The sequence below is a fragment of the Eschrichtius robustus genome, chromosome 13, assembly GCF_028021215.1.
Source record: "Eschrichtius robustus isolate mEscRob2 chromosome 13, mEscRob2.pri, whole genome shotgun sequence".
Taxonomy (NCBI): Eukaryota; Metazoa; Chordata; class Mammalia; order Artiodactyla; family Eschrichtiidae; genus Eschrichtius; species Eschrichtius robustus.
Window position 1 is genome coordinate 106,755,006 of NC_090836.1, and position 10,748 is coordinate 106,765,753.

At 63.0% G+C, this 10,748-nt stretch overlaps 1 protein-coding gene across 1 annotated transcript; it reads left to right on the forward strand.

Moving 5' to 3' along the window:
• MAPK8IP2 (mitogen-activated protein kinase 8 interacting protein 2) lies at positions 1-9,558 on the forward strand. Its single transcript, XM_068560803.1, has 12 exons — positions 1-65; positions 1,064-1,169; positions 2,507-2,824; positions 2,974-3,067; positions 3,161-4,363; positions 4,730-4,805; positions 4,935-5,107; positions 5,190-5,299; positions 5,928-6,032; positions 6,176-6,246; positions 8,956-9,054; positions 9,486-9,558. The coding sequence occupies exons 1-12, from the start codon at positions 1-3 to the stop codon at positions 9,556-9,558; spliced, it is 2,493 nt and encodes an 830-aa protein (XP_068416904.1).
• The last annotated feature ends 1,190 nt before the right edge of the window (positions 9,559-10,748 follow it).

Consider the following 10,748-nt stretch of genomic DNA (forward strand, 5'->3'; position numbering starts at 1 on the left):
ATGGCGGATCGGGCGGAGATGTTTTCTCTTTCCACCTTTCACTCGCTGTCGCCGCCAGGCTGCAGGTACGCACTTGGGCGCCCCGGGCCTCGGCAGGCCCTTCCCTTCTTACAGCACCCCCTCTGACCCAGTCCCCAGACTCCTCCGACCCGACCCTGCCACCCCACCCCCGTCGCCTTTGGGGGCCCAAGCCCCAGACCCCTCTCTGGTCCTGAGGCCCGTGGCTCCTCATCCCCCCACCTCGGTGCCGGGTCTCTCTATTTTTGCCCTCCCCTTGTGCCCGTCCTCCAGCCCCAGTGACCGCCCCCAACCCCAAATTCCTGCTGAGATCCAGTGCTGCACCCAGCCTGAACAGCCGACCCCTCAAAGGTGGAGGTCCTCAGAGGTCGTGGGCGGAGCCTCTGAGGGGTAGGCTGCCTGGGCAGGATGCTGGGCACACGCTCTGTGCTTGGCAGTGTCCTTTTGGCCTTGTTGGGCCTCTGGTGGAAGCCCGGCCTGGTCTGTAGGGCTCTGGCAGGGAGAGAGTTGAAATCAAGCCTGGGGGCTGGGGGAAGGGACTAGGGTGGGGAGAGGGCTGGACCTCTGGGTGTAGGCCTGCCTTCCGCAGGAGTGGGGGACAAACTGGCCAGATTCTGCTCCCAGAACGGGCTTGACCCCTCCCCCTCCTCCTGCTGCTGCAGCCTCAGCTCCCCTCCCCCTTCTCTGCTCAGCCTGGTTCCCCTGAGGCGGAGCCTGTGACCCAGAGGGGCCTGGAGCTGAGGGTAGAGGGAGGAGAGGCTGCTGGCTCTTTGCGGAAGGAGGACTGGGAGGAGGGTTTGGGGGACAGGTGCCTCTTCTGGGCTGGTCATGGCTCAGATTGAGGGGGAAATCCGTTGGAGAGCAGAGTTTGAGGTCCAAGATAATGGCAGGATGCAGGTCTGGGAGTTGGGGCCTCTGGAGATCACGGGGCCTAGGAGCTGGGGGGGGGGGGGTCTCCCTTGGCCCCTCCTTAGGGCCAGTTCCCAGCCAGGGAGTCCAGGGTTGGTGCCTCTCTCAGGAGCCCTGTCCTTGCTCTCCTCTCCAGGCCTCCACAGGACATAAGCCTGGAAGAATTTGATGATGAAGATCTGTCTGAGATCACCGATGACTGTGGTCTGGGCCTCAGCTACGACTCGGACCACTGCGAGAAGGTGGGGAAGGGGCTGCGGGCAGAGAACTCTCTCAAGGGAGAGTCTCGCTTAGGTTATGCTTAGCAGTCTCGTGGGCTTTTAGGGTGGGTCTAAGCTCAGCCTTGAAACAAGAAATCCTCTGATTGCCCCCTCTCCCTTGGCCTCTCGACCTGGGGTCTTCCTTGATATCAGACCTCTCTTTTTCTAACAGAGGTCCACTGAGGACCTTCCCCATCAGTCCTCGCTTGACCCCCACCAGCGGGCTAGCTTGGGGGAGGGGAGATGTGTCTATGCTTTGGTGCCTCTGTGCTCAGCTCACTTCCCAGAAAGATCTAACCCCTTCCAGCTGCCATCTCACCTCATCTCCTCCTTTGCCCTTTCCCCACCTCTCAAGCCTCCATCTGCCTGCCTCATGTCTCCACCCCTGAAGTCTCCCCCTGCCCATCTCCTCCCCATCTCTTTACGTTTTTGTTTTCATTCAAGAACATTTCTGAGCAACTCCCATGTGGCAAGTTCTGGGGGCTTCCAGGTGCCTGGGAAGAGAGCAGGACAGGTGTGGCTCTTGCCCTCAGGAGCTTATAACCTAGTAGGGGAGAAAGACATGTGAGAGGCAGTGGCTGCCTGAGTGTCAATGGCTGGATTCCCATGAGGGGACAGAAGGTGCAATGATGGGAACCCACCCAAGACTGAGGCCATCAGGGAGATTTTCCAGTGGGAATGGCGCACAACCATGCCCTGAGGGAGGGCTAGAAGGAGCTGGCAGATGGGGGAGGCAGGAGGGAATGGAGGAGAGGAATTGTTGGCAAGGGATTAGTGGGTCAAAGGCCCTGAGGTTGGTGAAGCCTGGTGCTGGCTGTCTGTGCTTCATGCATTCATTGGATATTTACTGAGCTTCTACTGTGGGCCCGGTCCTGTTCTCAGTTGGGGGTGGGCTGTACCAGTGTCCAGTATGGACACGGCCCTGTCCTGGTGGGGCTTGCAGCTTGGTGGGGGAGACAGACCCCAAACTCTACAGTAACTATGAGTTGTGTTAAAATGCTATGAAGGAAAAGTGCTGGTGTCAAATGTGACGGGGTTTGAGGGTGAGATGAGGCTGGCAGGTGGGTTGGGGCCACTTTGAGTATCTCTGTCACCCAGACTTAGGAGTTTGGGCTCTTACTTACCAAGAACTGTAGTGATCCTTATGTATCTTAAGTAGATTTTTTAAAAAGCTGCTCTGTTGGTGGAGAGCAGAGTGACCTGGAGGGAGGCTTCTGTCCCTTGACTTATAGCTTCCTGCTTTCCCCTTTCCTGGCACCTGGGACCCCAAGTCACTCTCCCACACTGGCCCAGCTCCACCCTGCCCTTCTTTCCTGCAGGACGGCCTTTCCCTGGGGCGTTCGGAGCAGCCGCACCCCATCTGCTCCTTCCAGGATGACTTCCAGGAGTTTGAGATGATCGATGACAATGAAGAGGAGGAGGAGGAGGAGGAGGAGGAGGAAGAGGAGGAGGAAGAGGAGGAGGAGGAGGAAGAGGAGGAGGAGGAGGAGGAGGAAGAGGAGGAGGAGGGGGAGGAAGAAGGGGAGGGCAAGGAGGGAGGAGGCCCTGCTCGGGAGCCCCTGATCCCCTCCCCCTCCCTGGAGGAGCCCCACAAGCACCGGCCCACCACGCTCCACCTGACAACGCTGGGAGCCCAGGTGAGCGAGCACCCAGCCCCACAGCTAACCCTGGTTCCCAGCATCTGGGACTCTGGTCCCCGTGGCGGCCTGTCCCCCCACCTACCCCTGAGAGCTGGGGCCCCCCCTCAGCGCTGCTCTCCTACCCCCGCCCCTCCCCTCCCCCCCAGGACTCCCTGAACAACAATGGAGGGTTTGCTCCAGGGCCTCCAGCCTCCAGGCAGGAAACAGTGCTGTGCCCACCCGCCCAGGAGCCCCTCCGAGGTGAGCTGGGCGGTGGTGGGAGGGGGTACACCGGAGGCGAGGGAGGGAGGAGTGGGGGAGGTGGGCTGGCTGACCCAACCCCCTGCTCCGCAGAGCCGCCCGCCCCGCTCCCGCCCACGGACAGAAGCCCCTGCGGGGCGCAGTCAGCTGTGCACCCAGGTTGCGACTCCGAAGGAAACCAGCCCGCAGGGCCCCTGGCGCCAGGTGGGGCCTCGCCCTCCTCGGATCCGGGCATCGAGGCCGACCTGGGGAGCGGCTCCAGCGGAGGCCGCGGGGGTCGGCGGAGCAGCCAGGAGCTGTCGTCGCCGGGCTCCGACTCCGAGGACGCGGGCGGCGCGCGCCTGGGGCGCATGATTTCGTCCATCTCAGAGACAGAGCTGGAGCGGAGCAGCGACGACGGCGGCGGCAGCAGCAGCGGCCGCTCCTCGCACCTCACCAACTCCATCGAGGAGGCCTCGTCGCCGGCCTCGGAGCCCGAGCCCGAGCCGCCGAGCGAGCCCCCGCGCCGCCCCGCCTTCCTGCCCGTGGGCCCCGACGACACCAACAGCGAGTACGAGTCGGGGTCCGAGTCTGAGCCGGACCTCAGCGAGGACGCCGACTCGCCCTGGCTGCTCAGCAACCTCGTGAGCCGCATGATCTCCGAGGGCTCCTCGCCCATCCGCTGCCCTGGCCAGTGCCTGTCTCCCGCGCCGCGTCCTGCCGGCGAGGGTGCGTCGCCCGCCGGCGAGGCCCCCGGGGCGGCGGCGGGGCCGGGCGTGGAGCTGGTGGACATGGAGACGCTGTGTGGGCCGCCGCCCCCCGAGCCCTCCGCCCCTCGGCCCGGCCCCGCGCAGCCCGGGCCCTGCCTCTTCCTCAGCAACCCCACGCGCGACACCATCACGCCCCTGTGGGCCGCTCCGGGCCGCCCGGCCCGCCCGGGCCGCGCCTGCTCCGCCGCCTGCTCGGAAGAGGACGACGAGGATGAAGAGGAGGAGGACGCAGCTGAGCCCAAGGCAGGGCCCCCCGGGGGCCGGGGCGCGGGCCCCGCGGCGCTGGACGCCTCGCTGGTGTACGACGCGGTCAAGTACACGCTGGTGGTGGACGAACACACGCAGCTGGAGCTGGTGAGCCTGCAGCGCGGCGCGGGCCTGGGTGCCGACAGCGAGGACAGCGGCGGCGAGGCCAGCGAGGAGGAGGCGGGAGCCGCGCTGCTGGGCCGTGAGCAGGGCCCCGGGGACGCCTCCCCGGGCAGCCCTGACCTCACCTTCTCCAGGAAGTTCCTCAACGTCTTTGTCAACAGCACCTCTCGATCCTCCAGTGAGTGGGAGGTGGGGAAAGGGGGTGGTCCCGGGGGGAGCAGGCTGGCTCCTTGGCCCCAGGGCCCATGCAGATCCCCGGAGTGCCCAGGGCAGCCTGAGGGTCTGCAGGTGGTCAGGACTGGGCATTGCCCTCTTACCCAGCACCTGGGCCTGGGGCTTCCCCCAGGCGCCCATAGGGTGGGGAGCTGCGTGGGGAAGGCTGCTCTGTCTCCATCCAGCCCCCGGTGAGCTACTTCTCCCTCCCTCCGTGACTGAGGACAGCCCACACCAGACGGCTGAGGGGAGGGGAGCTTGGCGGGGCCTTCAAGTACTGCTCTTCCTGCCCCTCCCCTGAGCCTTAGTCTCTCCTGTTTCTGTCTTTCAGGCACCGAGTCTTTCGGCCTTTTTTCCTGCCTGGTCAATGGGGAGGAGAGGGAGCAAACCCATCGGGCCGTGTTCAGGTACAGCCTCTCCCCCTCGCTGTTAGTGACCCTCCACCTGCGTCTACAGACACCACGGGACATTGGTGGACACAGCCCAGCCATTCCTGCCCCTGCCCCAGTGACCTCCTACTTCTGACCTGGCCTCAGGTTCATTCCCCGCCATCCCGACGAGCTTGAGCTGGATGTGGACGACCCGGTCCTGGTGGAGGCCGAGGAGGATGACTTCTGGTTCCGTGGCTTCAACATGCGCACGGGGGAGCGTGGCGTCTTCCCTGCCTTCTATGCCCACGTGGTGCCTGGCCCGGCCAAGGACCTGCTGGGTGAGGCCCCTTCCCCAAGGGGCGTCTTGTCACCCCAGACCCTCTCTTGCTCACCTGACCTAGGCCCCTTGTGATCTCCCAGGGAGCAAGCGGGGTCCCTGCTGGGTGGAGCGCTTTGACGTGCAGTTCCTGGGCTCCGTGGAGGTGCCCTGTCACCAGGGCAATGGCATCCTGTGTGCAGCCATGCAGAAGGTCAGTCTGGAGGTGGGGGCCCCTGAGCCCTGCAGGCTGGCACAGCCCTTGGAGGCCCCAGGCCTCCGCCCTCTTCCACAGAGGGTTCCAGGATGCTTGGAGGCCTCAGGGCCCGGGGCCCCCCAGCCCCGATTCAGAGGCCTGGCAGACAGGCCTCGGGCAGCGCTCGGCAGCTGTTCCCCGTCACCTTCCCGCTGGCCCCTCCCTCGCTTCAGCCCATCCTATTCATGTCTGAAAATCAAGACCAGCTCTCACAGACCCTTCCCTGGAAGTCATTTGCTCACTCGTTATTCACTCAGTGGACACTCGGTGAGGGCCGGCCCGTCCGCTGGGCCTGCGGGCGAGCGGGAGAGCAGTAGGGCAGCGGCACGGCTCTGCGCCTGGGAGCCCGCATCCAGCTCACGAGACAGGCAGCGGGGAGGCCGGGGTTGGTGGGGCCATAGTCCTGGGGAGGAACGGAAAGAAGACGGGGCAGGCCGTCCCGAGGCTGAGGAGCGGCCAAGGCCACACTCACATCTTCCCGAATCACTGCCAGGAGTCTTCAAACCTAATCGAAAATGTCCCACCAGGAGGGACAGATACCCTCATAGGCCCCTGAGACCCTTTTCTCCCCTAACTTCTTCTGCAGATCGCCACTGCCCGGAAACTGACCGTCCACCTGCGTCCTCCTGCCTCCTGTGACCTTGAGATTTCTCTTCGGGGGGTCAAGCTGAGTCTAAGTGGAGGACCCGAGGTGGGGTGTGGGGGCCTGAGGCACAGGGGACAGTGGGAGGGGTGAGGCAAAGGGGTCAGACTGAGGCGCGTCCAGCAGGTGTGGCAGGAGTGGCCCTGGGCTACTCTATCTAACTTGGCCCTCTTCTGCCACCTCTGCTCTAGTTCCAGCACTGCAGCCACTTCTTCCAGATGAAGAACATCTCGTTTTGCGGCTGCCACCCCCGCAACAGCTGGTACGAGACTCACCCATCCCATAGTGCCCTCAAACCCTGAGGGCTGCCCATTCACCATCCCACCCTCTCACCCACACCCACTTGGCTCCAGGAGTTGAGTCCCCACATGGCGCCCACTCTGTTCTGGGCCCAGGACACCTGGATCAGACAGGCCCCCATCTGGTCTGGGTGCGGAGACAGACACACAGACAAGCGAGTGCTCGAAGCAAGCACTCGTGGGGCTCTGGTGGACGTCTGCATGGGGCTCCAGTGAGCAGACCTGCAGGGAGGCGGGCGAATTCTCCTGGGACTTAGAGGGGCGACTGAAGACCACTCTACAAACCTTGAAAGGCAAGTGGGTGACAGGGTGGATCTTCTTGGCAGGGAGCCAGCTGAGCCAGGGCTGTGGGCAAGGGGCACTAGGGGCTCTTTGGGGGCAGCTGGGTAAGGCTGGAGGGACACTAAGAGCACCTGTGTCCTTCTGACTATGCCAAGGAGCTTATACTTAATCCCATTGGCGATGGAGTCGTGGGGTGACACAGTCAGGTTGACGGGCTGGCTCTGGCTGCTGTGCAGAGTGGAAGGACCCAAGTGCTGCTGGCAGGAGACCAGGTGGCTGCTGAGGTTATCCAGGTGCTGAGACCTAGTGGCATTTAGGAGGTGGCCAGGCAGGACCTGAGTTGATTGGATGTAGAGGCTGACCTGGAGAGAGAATCAAGGGTGACCTGGGTGTTCAGCAGTTAGTAACCCACACACCAAGAGAAGAGGCATGGGGTGAATGGGCCTGACAGGCTGGCGATGCAGTATTCAGTCCAGAGGCAGTGAGGTTGAAGTGGCCGTTGCGACATGGTCTGGAATGTGGAAGGGAGACCTGGGGGGAGGTACGTTCGGAGCAGGTGGAAAACTTCGGCCGTGGGGCAAACAGGGTAGCCAGGCAGAGAGAGAAGAGACGGCAGTGAAAGGGGAGAGGCGCAACCAGCGGGTGGAGGGCTGCAGCCTTCCTGCCCAGCCGGACTCCTGCTCACGGGATGCCGGTGTCCTAGACGAAGCGACAGGAGGAGCTAGCCTGCGACGCACAGGGAGCCGAGCAGAGGCTCAGAAGGGCCCAGTGGTATTTGAGGAAGCAGGTCCTCAGGGGAGGCAGGATGTGGGAAGGCCACACTGCTGCTGGGGCTGAGGCTTGTGACAGATACTGAGGCCAGCATGTGTGTCACCTGGACACTTGTGGTAAGAGTGAGGGGCGCTCTGCCTGCTGGCTGGGCGATGGTGTCCACGCTCAGCCGGGTCAGAGCCCAGTTTGGCTGCTTCTCCCTTGAGAGGGAGATGGTTTGATGGGATCACCGTTTAGATGCTGCTCTGAGGGGTGGAGGACTGGGGTAGAGGGCCAGGGCTCGGAACAGGCGGCGGGGCAGGCCTGGCACCATGAGGGCCAGTGGGCTGAGGGTGGCACACCCGAGAGAGGACGGACAGCAGAGGGAAACTGTGGTGCCACAGGCTCAGGCGTCCAGGCCCGACGCTGACCCAGATGCAGCTCCGTGGCCAGGAGGGGACCGAGGAGGCGCTGTCCTGGCCCAGACTTTCCCGGTATATGTTACTCCAGAACTCAGCCCAGTCCCCACCGTGAGGGGGCACAAGGAGACAATGTCAGGCATCTCACTGTGAAGCGGGCTGGATTAGGCATGTGCTGGGCACACTGTGTCCGGATAAGGTAGGAGCATGTGGCGTGTGAGATCACAGGCGGCTGAGAGCACGCCTAGGGCGCCACAGACTGGCTGTGTGTCTGTGGGCAGACCGGCTGTGTTTCCGACCCCCTCTGTGCCTTAGTGCCCTCATCTAGAGACCTACCTCCCAGGGCTGTTGTGAGGTTTATGGGAGTTAATAATATAAAGAGCTTGCTTAGGATGGTGCCTGGCACTCCCTATGAATGCGATCGTCTGAACGTGGCATTTGAGACAAGGCTGGGACGTGTTCGTGGTCAACAAGAGCACGTTGTCCCAGCGATGATGCTGTCGTGTGGATTCCCATCTGGTGGGGCCACAAAACCCTAATCCCACCTGGTGTGGATTCGATTGGCCACAGTTGGGGGGTGGGTCTCAACCCTCCTGCTGCAGGATTCTGACAGTTCCTCCCTCTGGACAATAATTTTTATTAATGTCTTGATGAGAAGAAGGGCAGATTCAGGAAAGGCATACATGGAAGAGAGCTGGGGCGACAGAGCCAGGGTACAAGCTTCTTCAGGAAGACTGTTTTACACATCAGGGCCCATGTCAAGCCCCACATCAGAGCCCGGAAAACAGCTGTGGGTTTGCAGGACCAGAGGTGGGACTGGGCAGGCTCAGGGTGTCAGGTGACATGACAAGGAAGAGTCAGCTGAGATGCGGTGCCCAGAAGACAGGGGGAGGCCTTGCTCTGTGGTCCAGGCGCAGGCTTTGGGTGGGGGGCCACAGAGGCAGGTGGCACTGTCTCGGGAGAAGGAAGATGCAGCGGGACACCCTTGTTGTGGACAGATCAGCATAGATGGCTAACTCCTCACAGATGCCCAGCGCTGTGCTTGGACGGGGACCCAGAAAGGGGCCTCGAGTCTTGAAATCGTCTGACCCGCACGTTCCCCAGCCCCACACGCCCTCCCTGAGCCCTCTCTGTTCCTGCCTCTTCTCCCCGATCCCTGGGGCCTGAGGGGTGGACCCGTGCCCTGACGTCCCCGTGTGCTCACCGCCGCTCTCCCCGCAGCTATTTTGGCTTCATCACCAAACACCCGCTGCTGAGCCGTTTTGCCTGCCACGTTTTCGTCTCCCAGGAGTCGATGAGGCCCGTGGCCCAGAGTGTGGGGTGAGTGGGTCCGGAGGGTGGGTTGCAGGATTAGGGTTGGGCCAGTGTGGAGTGATGGCTGGGACCGGAGTGGGGATGCAGAACCGGTGCAGCGGTGCCCAGGGCGTGAGCAGGCTGGGAGGAGGGATGGAGATGAGGTTTGGGGAGACGGGAGGGGCAGGGAGGGAAGGCCAGATGACCGTGGTGGTGGTGGAGGGTTGGGAAGGTGGTGGGCAGAGCGCTTGGGGCAGGAGCGTGGAGGGGGGTCCTGCGCGTGGGAACGGCACGGGCACCCTGACCACAGGGGTGGGGGTGGGAAGGCAGCATTGAGGCCAGACCGTAAGGAAAAGGGCCCGGGCCCGGAGGGCTGAGCAGTGAAGCTGGGGGAGACACGGGCAGGCCCAGGCGGGCGGGCCTGGGGAGCCTGGGGCTGAGGACGCTCTCTCCGCCAGCCGCGCCTTCCTGGAGTACTACCAGCGCCACCTGGAGTACGCCTGCCCCACAGAGGACATCTACCTGGAGTAGCCCCGCCGCGCTCCCGCTCCGGGAGCGGCTGGGACTGGGGCGTCTCACGCGGCCTCCTCGGCTTTGGCAAGGACTGGACTGGGGGCACATGGGACCTGACATCCGGCGAGTCTCGGGCTGTGCTGGGAACTCTCCTCCTTGCTCCCCAGGGGCTGCTGAAGAGTGGAGCCTGCACCTTCGCTACCCCTGACCTGTTCTGTCTGTGTCGCCCTGGTCTGCCCTTGGCCTCCCTCCTCTCTCCTCCTGTGTGTCTCTGCTCCTCTGTGCCTGCACACTCTTGCCCTCTGCTCTTTACTTTGGGGTCAGCATTGGGAGGCGCGTGTGGAGGAAGCTCCCAGGTGACCCCTCTTGCTCTTCCCATGTGATTTATAAAGGAATTTTAATTTTTATAGTGAATATCAAGGGATCATCCCATCCTCACCATAGGGACAAAGAGAGGGGACGCCCCCCCCATACTGCCCCACGAGGAGCTCAGGGGTAAGCAGGGAGGGGTTCCCCAGTAGGGCCCTGGGGGAGACTAGGAGTCGTGGTCACCCCGAGCCCCAGACGCTGCTAGGAGGAGGGGGCCCCGGCCCGGGCCCCGGCCACACCAGCATCCGCTACGCCGCTGCAAGCGCTGCCCGCAGTCCAGCACCTCAATAAACTCTCTGCTTGGTGTGACCTTGGCTATTTCTGGGGTGGGGGGGAGCAGATAAGGGGCCAGGGGCCCAGGCACTGTCCGTGGCAGTGGGGACCAAGACCCCAGGGTGATGGAATCAGGAGAAGTCTCACCCCTTCAGGGCTCTCTGAAACCACGCCGGTGTTGCTGTGCGGCGCGCGGGAGGTGCTCTCCAAATACGCTTGCTTGGTCAGCGAGGAAGCTGAGGCCAGAGCGGAAGGTCACGCGACGTGTGCCCTTTCCACCTGCACTGGAGCGCCGGGCTGGGAAGTGTGTGCGTGCTTATGAGTGTGCCCGCACGCTTGTGAGTGTGTATGTGAGACAGAGAGCAGGCGTCAATCTGCTTAGATCTTAAGATTAATGTTTTAAAAAGTCTCCACAGAAAGCCAGAAGAAAAGAGGTGACTGTCTGTCACATGCCCGAGGTGATTATAGATGGTACCTCCTGGAGAAAGGGCTTCCCCGGCCCCCTGGCCCCTGTGAGCCCCAGCTCTCAGGTGCTGAGGTCAGCATGGTGGTCAGTGCCTTTCTGA